General features: G+C 50.8%; 1 protein-coding gene across 1 annotated transcript in view; it reads left to right on the plus strand.

Moving 5' to 3' along the window:
- Positions 1-4482, plus strand: part of NCOR2 (nuclear receptor corepressor 2) — a 290178-nt gene extending 285696 nt beyond the window's left edge. The window contains exons 45-46 of the mRNA XM_065417750.1: positions 2249-2431; positions 2764-4482. Of these exons, the coding sequence (XP_065273822.1) occupies positions 2249-2431; positions 2764-2939 (359 nt within the window). The 3' untranslated portion in view covers positions 2940-4482. The remainder of the gene's footprint in view (positions 1-2248; positions 2432-2763) is intronic.
- Positions 4483-12654: the final 8172 nt, after the last annotated feature.

Below are 12654 nucleotides of genomic sequence, written 5' to 3' on the forward strand. Positions count from 1 at the left end.
TCAGTTAAAGCACTTGATTGAAATCAAGTCCTTGAGTGCTTGAGTGCTTTGCTGAATCAGGGCCTGAGATTGTATGGCCCCAAAAGAGATACTCACCCAGTGAGAAATCCATGCTCCTCTTGGTAGATATGTGCCCCCTGAATAAAAATAGTGCTTTAAAACACACACATCCCAGTGCGGGAATCAGGGAAGGGACGTTTGGGGCACTGGAGGTAGAGAAGCACAAAGTTTTCCATTCCCCTCCAGCCCAGGTGTCCCTAGCTCCGGGGGCAGGGCTGTGTGATCCCCTCGGCTGGGTTGATGGTTAACCACAGTTGTAGATCGGCTCCAGGCATTCCTTTAGCTGTCAGTGTTGCCTGCCCACCATTCAGCCACTGCGAAGGCCTGGCGCTGGATCTGTCGCTCTGCTCTGGAAGACAGCCTGGCTCGCTGGTGGAGCGGTGCGAATGGCAGTCCCCAAAACAGCCATGGCTGGGGAGAGATGCTGTGTCAGGGGACAACAGAGGGAGGCATTTGGAATGGGAGGGAAGCCTCAAGGCAGCTGAGAATGGTGGGATAAGGCAGAACCCTTGGAAATCCGGAGTGGGGAGCATCCCTGCTGAGGCCAGAAGACATAGACCCACTGCTCCTCCTGCCCCATGCCACAAATCGGGCATCCCAGGATGTGAGAACATGGCTTGTAAGCCTGTGCAGCAGGTGAAATGCAAGGAATTGCCCCTGGCTTCAGGGTTGGGCCATTGTACAGCTCTGGCGACGGCCATTCCCACGAATCTCCCCATGCCACTAGGACACACGGAGGAGGGTAGAATCAGAAATGTGAGCAGGGGGTGGGGAGCCCGTCATTCCCCCAAATACCAATTGATTTGCCATCCACATGGGTCAACATGATGCTCTAGTTCCAGAAGCATTGAGTTACACCTCGTCCCTGGCTAGGCGGGGACGGAGAACAGGGAGCTGTGCTGCTTATCCTTCACTGGCATTGTCCCCACTGGGAATTCACCAGAACAGAGCCCTTCAGGCAGGGCCATGCAGAGGTTTTGAGAGCCTGGGACAAAATCTGAAAGTGAGGCCCCTACCCTTCCAAAAGCCATTACCATGGAGTAAAAGGGAACTCGGGGCGGGGGGGTTGGAGAGCGAGCCCACCCCACACTCACCCCACAGCAGCGACTCCCATCCTGCAGGGCTGGGCCCAGCTCCGGGCGTTGCGGCCTGGTGCATGAGGTCACAGCACCACTCAGGTTTGGCCTGACTGTCCCTCTATCAGGACAGGGGCGGTCAGGTGAGGGTTGAGTGAGTGATGGTGTAACCCCGGGCCCCAGGTCGTAGTGCTACTCAAATTCCATGGGTGTGGGGGGCAGGGCAAACTGCCCCCTTTGTGCTCCCGGATGGCCCTGCATTCAGGCTGTCTGTGGAGAGGGAAGAGGAGCATGTGGGTGCCTGTTCCTTCTCACACGCAGTCCCTGTCCTACTGAGTCACTCAAGGCCCCTGGCACTGGGTTTTAGATGTTCAATGAGGCGCTCCCCAGTCCCTTGCAGAAAAGAGGCCAGGCCAGGCCAGCAGGCAGACACTCTTCATCAGCCAACCCTCTCCTTGGGCCAGACCCTTCAGTGCGTCCAAGTGCGCAACCCCCAGACCGGACATAAGCTGCTGCAGCTTGCTTCATGGTAGCAGGTGAGTTCAACAAGGAGCCGACAAGGCCCTGGGGTGGCTTGGGGGGTAAATCAGGGAAGTATTTGGCCCTTTGAGCCTGTCCGTTGCAGCTGCAGTAGCTTCTTCGTTCCAGCAGAGGGCCTTGAAGTCCTTGGGCCTTTTAGCAAAGGGTCAATATGAGTTTGCTGGTAGAACGCCCTGAATACCGGTGCACTCTTGTAGCATGGGAAAACCTGCCCATTTCTGGCTGGGAAATGCCGAGAACGCTGTTCTGTACCATTCCCCGCTGAGACGTCTGCCGTGAAGGTTAGCGGATGCTAAGCGTCCTGTACCTCTAGTGGTACCTGAAGGCAGCACCTGCCGTTCTGAATATGCAAGAGACGTAGATCAAGCTCCTAGTGATATTGGGGACTTATCCAGAGACACCTTAAAGGGGCCAGACCTTGAGGAGGTGCTGAGCACCCCCCCTTTGAAAATCAGGCTCCTTTAAGGCGTCTCCAGTCAAGCTCCCAAAATCACGAGTGGCTTTTGTGGCCGTGGCCATGTGGTGCGTGTCTCCAGCGATCAGTTTGAAAAGCAGGGTGCTTCTCTTTGCAGGAGGAGGAGGAGGGAAGCCAAAGATTGCTGCCAGACCCAACAGCCGCAAGGCCAAGTCTCCAGCGCCGGGCCTGTCCTCCGGAGAGAGACCACCGTCTGTTTCTTCCGTTCATTCGGAGGGGGACTGTAACAGGAGGACACCGCTAACCAGTCGAGTCTGGGAGGACAGGCCTTCGTCTGCAGGTAGCGCAGCGCTGCCCCCTGGGGGCTTTGGCTCTGCCCTCTGCCAGGGGTGGGAGGGTGAGATTGCCTCCCCAGACAGACACCCTGGTCAGCGTCAGCTGAGTCGTCCCCTTAGGGAAGTTACTGCTTATTATACCTGGGGAGACCCCCATCTCACTCTTGACCCCACAGGCCCTGCTGCTCTTCCATTCCTGGGCCTCCCTTCCCTGCCAGTTGTGCTGAATTGCAAGGGGCCTCTCTGACACTGACTAGGGGGCTGGTGAGTGAATTCCCCACCCTGGGCCGCCTCTTGGACCATGCTGAGTTTCTCCTTCCCTTCTGCCCCTATTCAGGTTCCACGCCATTTCCATACAATCCACTGACAATGAGGCTTCCAACCGGCGTGGTGACAGCCCCGCCGCCAGCGTCCATTCCACAAGGGAACTCCATCGGCCAGCACCACGCCTGGGAGGAGGAGCCCAAGCCCCTGCTCTGCTCCCAGTACGAAACGCTCTCAGACAGTGAATGAACGAAAGAGAGGGAGGAGAAGAGTGGACACGCGTGGGTAACGAGCTGGCCAAGGTGAACTCCGGCCATATCAGTCCATGGCGCTGTCAGCAAAGAAGCCGGAGCAGCGCTTTTCCAATCGGTCGATTTCTCACATCAGGAAATTTCTGAATCCTCTTCAGTCTAAAGCCTTAAGACAGCCAGCTGGAACCCAGCCTAGTTCTCTTTCCAGCACTGGTGTCCTCACGCAGCAGCTCAGAGCTTGAGATACAGTCTGTGAACAGCTGATGGGAGGTGGGAGGAAGCTCCAAAGGATGCAATCGCTCACTGAATCCCAGTTGTTTAGTTGTTTACTCAGGGGAGACCAGCTGGTGCTCCAGTTCTACTCCTTAGATTCGTTGAGAACGAGGAAACCCATGTTGGGAGGAGAGCGAGCGTGCTTGGGTGCATGTGCATATACTATATGTGTGTGCGCCTAGGCACACATATAGCGTGTATTCTCTGCCTGCACACCCGCGTTGCCTGCTATCGAGTACTTGAAATAGGATTAGACTGCCCTCCCCCAGCCTCCAGGTTGTTCCATGCATTTATCAGCCCACAGGCTGCGCCACTGAATTATAAAATCAAAAGGGCCCCATTTTGTTCCTCTTGGGCTGCTTGGGATGTTCCTTTTACAGGCATCCCCTGCATGGGATTAACTTCCCCAGCAGGCCCCGGAAAAGCTTAAACAAATAAAAATTCCGGGGGGGGAGGGAACTAAGGATCCATTTAACAACAACAAAAAAGTCCTTCTGAGCGAGAAATCCTTGGTTTATCTTGTAATCAAAAGAAGTTCCCCATATTGTGGTGCATTAATCTGCAGCTGAAGGGACTCCATTGCTCGAAGTGCATTGTTTCCTGAATGGTGAGAAAAAGCAATTGTAAATGATGTATTGGTCTACAGGGTATATTTTTGATACCTTCAGTGAATTATGTCAAGATGTTTGACGTGAGGAAGGACTTAAAACAGTGTTACGTGCTGCTTTCAGTCTCGGCTCCTGGAAAAGAGGTTCTGTTATTGCGTGCAAGATTTGACGAGTTTGTCCATTGTATGGAAATGTAAAAAAGGTCTCGTTGATCCATCACAGTTGTCTGTACGTCAGTAGAATGTATTAACTTAGTTTAAAAAAAAAAATGTTGCCACAACTGCAGGGCCTCCTCATTATTACATATACTGCTCTTAAGCCAAGAGGAATTTTCTTCTCCTTACAGAGCTTTTCTCTCTGGCACGGAGATCTCAAGGGAGCCTTTCCGAAGACCTTGTCAATGTTTTTGTTTGCAGTGGGAGGGGATTCGTGAGAAACTTAAAACGTTTGTATTGTATTTTTCTGATGCACACGAACGCTCTGCTTTATATTATTTTTCATTCCATGATGTTGGATCATATCTGCAGTTACACGGTTCAAGAACAAAATATTAGACTTTTGTTTTTCCTTCACTTCTGCTTTCTCACTCTGGGGATTTGGGGGGGGGGGGGGGGAAGATGATGTATTAAATGCTTTGCATTCTGCACGCTAGAGGAAAGAAGACCAGGACATAGACTTTCTGCCTCTCCCATTGCCTGTTGGAACAGACAGCTGCTGTGCTACAGAATAGCTCTGATCTGCTAGGAGTATATTGAAGAAAAAGGTTCACATTGTCACACTATCAATGGGGTTTTTTCCCGACACTGTCCCAAGGGTGATTCTAATTTCAAAGCAACAGAAAGATTGTATGTGGTGGTTGGTTGGGGTGTTTTTACAATGCGCAGGTTTTTAACAATTCGCAGATGTTTGTGTCTTTTCTGTTGCGTTTTGTTTTGTTTGTTTGTTTTTTAAACGCGCAAAATATTTGGAAGTGTTTATGTTCCCCAGGTGTAGCTACTGGTGTGGCATAGCTCAGAAGCAAAAAGTTGACAGCTGACGTTTTGGGCATAATATTTTACAAACAAGTCGTAGGTTCTGCTGGGTGAAGTTCAAATTCACCCCATCTTTCCCCCTGATAGCCCTTTTAAAAAACAATTACACTGTCAGAACAGCCTAGCGCTGTAGTAATAGTGAGGTCAGCTGCAGTGTCTTGCCAAAAACGTTGGCAATTTTTTAATGAGACATGGACAAGCTTTTCACCGAAATGTTTGCCAGAAATCCATCCCATTTTTGACTGGTGCTGGAAGAGAAAAAAATGTGATTTGTCACAAAAAAACGTTGCCAGTTTTCAGCTAGCTCTGGAGACTTAGACCTTTCAATGTAGCTTTTTTCTGTTTGCATAAGGGATCCAAGCTTTGTCAGCCACCGTTCGACTAGACCTCAGCTGTACCTGCAGTAGGTGACAGCAAGAGGAAATAAACCTGAGTAGCCTGTGCTAATGGACAGAGAAAGCTGGTCTCAGACGTCGGAGGGGTTGTCATCCGGTCTTTGCTTAGCAGGATAGGTGCCTAGATCCCAGCAGTGCGAGCTGGATGTGTGTGCATTTCCCGCGCCTCGTGGGGAATCTGGCTGGGTGGTGCAGAGGGAGTGGCATTCTGCATGAAAACTAGAGCTGAGCTGGGAGGAGGGGCTGGGATTCTCTTCCGGAATGGGCTGGTCCCTGAAGGTGTCGGATAAGTGAGACATTTAAGAATTTAGGCTGGAAGTTTCAAAGGGGGCCGAAGGGAGTTAGGCACCTGTCTATCATTGACCTTCAGGGGAAGCTTGGGAACCTTAACCCCTTTAAGCTCCTTTGCAAATCCCAGCCCAACTAGCTTGGGTTTGCTGACATAGCCCCCCACCCCCCATGCCAGATGTGCTGATGTAGCACAAATGATAATAACAAACACCTGTCTAGAGCCGTTCCACTTCCCTCCTTCCCATCCCCCCACCCCATTCATGCTCAGCAAGGCCTCGCCCTAGACTCTCCAAGTCAAAGTGAAAACCCTTGGACATCAGCATGGACGGTTTGGGTTTAGTCCCTTGGGCATCCCCCACCAACAGGAAGAAAAGGAAACACCTGCAAAGTGCAGGGTTAAAATATAACCTGGCAAAGAGCCATACAAACATGCGCTGCTGTCTGATGACGCCCGTTGTACTTGGCAACCCGGGCTGGGTGAACGTCACTGTGATGTAGAAAGTCCTGTTACGTCAGAGGGGGGAATATCTAACGGGGAGGGGGGAGCCCTGGATATCGTTTCGATGTCCAGGGCAGCCGCAGCTGTTTGTCTCTGCAGCTCCTCAGCTGCCCCATTGCTTATTTTATACCCAAGGGAGGGTTTCAGGCAGAGGAGCAGGGGGAGAGTCTCCTTGTTCAGCGCTGGCCACTGTTTCCTTCCGGACGTTTGCACTGTAGAGGGTTTTAGCCCCAGAAGTCGAATACCTTGGGAGCAGAGTGAGTCTTTCAAAGCCTTAATTGAGTGGTAAGTCTTGAGTGATTGGTCTCTTTTCTTCCCGGCACTTACTGCATGCCAAGTGATGAGTGGAACCACCCGGTACGTCCCTGTCAAAGTGGGGAGCTCGCTGCGTTTAATGAGGACAGGCCTGGGATTACTGAAAAAGAGAGAACCTCCAAAAGCACTCGGCAAAGGTCGTCTGTTAAATCCAAACCTCTTGAAATATTGCTGAGACTCTTCATCCGTTCGGGTTCTGTGCAGCAGTGCTCATCTTATATGGCTGGATGGATGTCATCCTGTGGCTTCTGTGGTGCCTTGCCTTTGCTAAGGGGGCATGGAAGTGGTCACCTGGGCTTTAGGCACATGCACTCACTGGAAGGAGTGACAGCCAGATGCCCAAGGTGAGCTACCCAGGAATGGTGGGTGGGTCTGTAGCAGCCAAGAGGTTCAAGCCTCTGTAGTTCTCTTCAGGCTAAAAGTATTTCCTTCTGCGAGTAGCTCTGGGGAGAGGTCCTCTGGAGCATGAAATCCTCTAGCTGCAGAACAGGAACAGCCCAGTGCCAGTTCCCCGCTCTGCTCTGCAAGGGGCCCCCCAAGCCTGGCCTGCAGGGACTGGCTCTAGGGAGTGAGGATGGCCCATTTGGTTGTGAGTCTGCCCACAGCTGTCAGGTGGGGCATGGTTCCTGCGGTCGGGGGTGAGGACAGAGATCCACCGACTCGTTCCACGCAGGCAGATGAAATCAGGACTCTCAAGCAGTACGCTGTCAGGCGTTGCTGCTTTGCCACATGGAGCAGTTGGACAGCTTTTTTCAACAATGACAAACGACCGAGCTGGGAACTAGCCCAGGCTCCTCTTCACAGCGTCAAATGCTCAAAGAAAACCTTGTTAGTAAGATACCGTTCCACTCCTCTGTGTACAGTACCAGGAAAAATCAAACCACCTCAGGGCACCCACGGATCCCCACCCTGCTTCTGAATGCAGACAGGCAGTGCCCAGAGCTCACCGATGGCCTTTGCTAGGATTGTTACTGGGAGAAGGCAGAAGGATCTTTAAAAGCTCCCGACCTCAGCTTTGCAGCTTTCCGGTTGGGCTAGAGTCTGACTGAATTGTTCTGGCTCCTTGTTTGTCTAGACGCCTTCATGGTAGGTGTTGAATGATTTTCATTGGAAAAAAATGTCCCCCCAAAATCACGCACCGTCTGTCATCGCCGTCCAACCTGTGCAGATATCCCTAGCGTGTGCCGCTGGAAGACACCCAGGGCAAACCCAAAAGCATGTAGCGTTGCCAGAAATAACACACCTCCAATAGCCACATGTGCCTAGAACTTCTCTGGGCGCCCTTGATGTGACAGATCCAGCATCATTGAGTCTAAAGATAGTCCCAAACCAAGCTGAAAATGGGGTGGGAAACATACACAAGCTTGGAGTATTCACAGTTCATGGTATCCTAGGCCAAGATCCTCAAAGGTATTTAGCCATTGGTGTAAATGGAAGTTAGGTGCCTCTATACTTTTGAGGATCTGGGTCATAGGGCTTAGCTGTACTTTAAAGGGATGTTTTCTTTTAGTAAGTGAGAAATCGTATTCCCATTGAAATTAGTGGCAAAACTTCCACGGACTTCCCCGGGGGCAGGATCACATCCTATACCATACGCATGGTATTTGGCCTATGTGGGACCAAAGAAACACAGTGAGTAGGGTTAGACCTGAACTAAGATTTATCCAACTTGGGCTGTTTTTCTTTATCCGGTTGATATCAGTGACTGGAATACAGCTGCCACCATGGAGTGCGAAATGCATTTGATTGTTGTGCTTATCTTAGGCAAACTCTTCTCCCGGTGTAAATTTATTCAGGTCCAATCAGTGACGCTTACATCAATGTTGTCTACTTTGTCAGGAAAGAATGGAGGGTAGCCTCTCTCGCTCGGCGATCCGGAATAGAAATAGGTGACCCAGGATGTTGTGAGTGTGTATTCTGTGTCACTGAGAACTGGTATTTTTCTTATAGTTACAGTACATGGTATTTCAGTGTTGCAGTGCTGAGTATGATCCAGTCTTTTGCACAAAGCTGCTGGAACAAGCAACTATTGCACTTAGAGACACTAAGATTTCAAAACTGTAACCCCACCTCAGCCCTCCACTCGGTTTTGGGTTTTCAAGGGACTGACCCTTTTAAGAGACTTTCCCCAAAGTCATTGGCTCTCCCCAGAGCGGCGATGGTATTAGTCTGACGGGGGGTTGTTTTTACTCACTAGTAGTATGCTGAGGTGTGTGGCCAGGAGCCTGTTGCTTTAGGTTTCCGGGATGCAGTGCTAAGGAGAGATGTTGTAAATACGCTGGTCACTTCTGATGTTTATCTAACATGTTCTTGCTCACCTGCCCGGGTGTCTTTGAATACAAGGGACTGGCGTCTTCTCCAGTGTTTGTGACTACAGCCACGTGTACATTCCACACAGGGATTCGGGAATGGCTGTCCCTTCAAAACCAGGTACTTCCTTGTGCCCAGATACTGTAAATTCTGTGTGTGTGTGTGTGTGTGTGTGTGTGTACACTCCTAGACTGCATCTGTGTGTGTGTGTGTGTGTGTATATATATATATATATATATACATAGATCTCCATATGCATGTGTGTGTAGGTGTGCACACACACGTGCTTTTACATGTGCCTGAATCGATGTATTGGCATATATCCATGGATGTACTAAACATACAAGCTGGATTTTGGTAAATCAGGTTCACCACAATTCAGCCAAATTCAGACTCCATTGACTGCAACTCCCATATAAGGTGAGCACGGTCTGTGTTAGCTGAAAGGAAAGACATCTTTCATACGAAACTGTCCGCATAATCTCTGTCAGATTTTGGTGACCTATGTCTTTGTGCTACCTGCTATGATTTTTATTGATCGTGCAATCAAAAATGGAGGTTATATTAAACTATTTAAAGAAAAAGGTTTGAAGTTAGTGTAACCAACTTTCTAATTTGTACAAACAAACAAAAAGATAAAAGGACAATTTGTTGTTTGAACTGTACAAGGGGGGGGGAAATCTATCTTTTGTACAACCAAATTGTGCATAGCTGTTTTGAAGCGAGTTGTATGATAGAACGAACTGTATATAGAACTGATGAGTTGTAAATATTTATGCGGCTTGCTATAAAGGGTTGGTTTTCTTCTACTGAAGGTGAAGTTTTTGTTCACTGTCATTTTGCTCAACATGCCCACTGGCATTGTGGGTAGCAGTGTCTGAACACTGTCTTACTGTTTTAAATAAAAAAAAGGAGGAGGAAAAAAAAGCTTATTGCCCACTAAGCAGAGCTCTCCTCTGGTTCTTGTGTACTTAACCCAGGTGACAGCAAGATGGTCAACTGACCTTTCCAGAGAGCACTAACCTCCAGGAGGTGCACACGATGGTGACAACTGGGTAGAGTTTAAAGAGGAGTTCACTAAGAGTGCGTCTCCACTGGGATTGCAGCGCAGGTAGACATATCTGCACTAGCATGGCTAAAAATAGTGTAGATGCGAGCTACAGGCTTCAGCATGCGCTGTACAAGCATGCCAGGCTGCGTCTATGCTGCGGTGCATAGCTGCAGGTGACAGTGAAAGGCACTGGCTGCGGGGAGGCAGTGGTGAAGAGCTCTGGCTGCAAGGAGCTGCTGGAGCCTTTCCCTGCGGCTGGAGCCTTTCCAGCAGCAGGGAGGCTGCGGCACTGCTAAAAATAGCAGTGTTTAGATGGCCGAGGTGCTGCTTGGGCCTGTCTAGAGCTGTGTAGGGGACATACCCACAGGATTCAGGCCTTGTGTCTTTACTTGCCTGAGCAGTGCCACTGTGTGTCCTCTACACACTGCCAAAAGCAACGTGCAGTGTGGATGTGCCCTCTGAGGCACGTGAGCTGGAATCCTGCATTTACACGTAACATGCCAAACACAGAACGTGCATTATCCCACAACACACATTGCTCTCCCCACCCCAGGGAGCTCTAGTTCCAAGTAGCTCAGTGCACAGGTGAGGAGCGCCATGCAGGTACGTGGACAATTACACAAGGCAATCACACCAGCTGTAGCGAGAGGAGGATTGGACATGGGGGCAGGGGGGGTTCATTCTGCCTGCAGGTGTCACTCCTGCAGAAGGCTCTGGGTGCTGCACCCATGCATTTAATGGCACTGTTGGGTCTTGTGAGTCCAGCTTGCATTCCTCACTGGCCCCCCATTTCTGTTCTTGGGAGCTCAAATCTACACGCTGGTGTTGAAATCCTCACTTTAGAGACCCCCTGTTGATGTGAGCACAGGATTTGAAAACCGGGCTCCCTGCACATGGAATATGCCAGGCCAACAGCACAACTGATCCTTTGTATTAGGGCCCATTGGATTGTCAAGCACTTGCTTCCTGCCTCTTGGAGCCTCCAGCCTCAGGTGTCTGTGTGTGTTGGTCAGCTAGAGATGACGGGCGAGTCGCTCTGAAATAGCGACGGTTGCCCAAAGAAGCCAACAGGACAAGCGTTCCAGGTGGATCCTGTGGGTCGGGGAAGAAAGAGGTTGGGGAACTAGTGTCCACCCCAACAGCTGATAATTTTCTCTGTGGATGCCTCTCTCCTCGGGAAACCCTCCAGGGTCCCTGCCCAGAATTAAATCTGCTGTTCTAAACCCATCATAAAGCAGTTGGCTGACTGGTGCCTGTTCCCAGTTTGGCCCACAAGGTGGCAGTATCTGCCTAACCAAGCATCCTTTCTTCTGTAGCCTGTGGCGACCTCCTGGCGCTGGCCTTTGTTGTGAGTTTCTAGTCCCTGGCAGTGGACCAGGTGCCCAAAGAGTCGCTCTCCCCTTCCCTGGCTGCTGTGGAGGCCTTAGCTTGCATGGGCCTTTCCTTAGAGAAGTCGAAAGCAAATCAACACCGAAGCCCCTTTGTTTCCTGCCTCAGACTGAGTGGGGGTCGGAGAGGGGCCTGGGTGTTGCTGATTCCTGTGATTGGAGTGTAAGCCTCATGCTATTTCGGGGGGTTCTTAAAGCCCCAGCTGCTGGAGTCATGTGATGAAGGGAGACTGCTTTCTGTTTTAAAAGACGTGGAGGTTGTAGGGGGAAAAGGCTCGAATATGTGACGCCGGAAGGCAAATAAAAAAGACCCCGACCCTGAGCGAGTTACTAGACACTCAGGATTTTTACTGCTAGAGGCTGGCAATACCTGGTTCTCGCCAGTACTTGGCAGCGAGGTGGGAGGATGGGCTCTTGGCCATTGAAGCAGGCACGTTGGACAGCAGCAGAACTGGACTTCCCAGGCCCGATGCTGAGAGGCTATGGGGTATCTGAAGGAGCTTGGATTTCTGCCTGGTCTCCTCCCCTCAATACATGGCCAGATCCTGAAAGGGAAGGGGGCCATCTCAGGGACAGCTTGGCAGCATGTGCCTTTCATCTTTAACAGCCCCTCTAAACATCAGAGTTTGCCCGAGATCCCGACCTTGCTGAATGAGATCCCTGAGCTGCTGATCCCCCTGGAAACTTGCTGGGGGAAGAAGCATGAGATGGGGAGAACATGGTCTAGAGTGAGTAATGGACTGGGGGTCCAGAGACTCAGATTCTAGTCCCAGCTGCCCCACTACTTCTGTGTGAGAGGGTTGCCACGATGCGGAGCCTGCTCTGTGCCTCAGTTTCCCCATCTGACAGAGCTGATCCCCTACCATCGCAAAGGGCTGCGAGATCCTCAGACCAAGTTCTCCAGAAAGGCAGTGTTTGTACAAGGGAGCCCTAACAGAAGCACTTTAAAATGTTGCCCTCCCCAAAGTGTCTGAAACCCAGAACAGCACGTCTAAATAGATCTGATTCCATAACATCCCAGGCTGAGTGAGAGGGGAAATGGGAGGGGTGTGGCCTGAGCTCCCAAATGGCGCTTTAATGCAACAACTCCTTTATTTTTGTCAGCCATGCCGCGACGGAATGAGCAATCCAAGATCCAGCGTGATCCAGCCGCCACAGCAACAGCAGCTGGATTGATTTTGGACTCTCACTGGGCCCCAGAACGCCACTCGGACACAGTCAACAGCTCTTTTCTTTCCCTGTCATTTCCACCTTCCACCCAAGTGACACAGTCCTCTGCTGTTTGCTCGGGTGGCAAGCAGCCATCTGCTCCCTCCCTCTGAGGCTTGCCTTGCTATACCTAATCCCTTGCACTGGAGATGAGGCTACATGGGAAGGCAGTGTGGCCTAATGGATAATGCCCTGGGTTGGCATGCAGAAGACCTAGGTTCTAGTCCTGGCTTTGCTGGGGGCTTGGGTGAGTCACTGCACTGGTCCGTGCCTCAGTTTCCCCATCTGTAAAATGGGGGTGGTGATACTGTGGGAAAGCACTTTGAGATCTGTAGATGAAAAG

Source organism: Emys orbicularis, chromosome 16 (assembly GCF_028017835.1).
Source record: "Emys orbicularis isolate rEmyOrb1 chromosome 16, rEmyOrb1.hap1, whole genome shotgun sequence".
Taxonomy (NCBI): Eukaryota; Metazoa; Chordata; order Testudines; family Emydidae; genus Emys; species Emys orbicularis.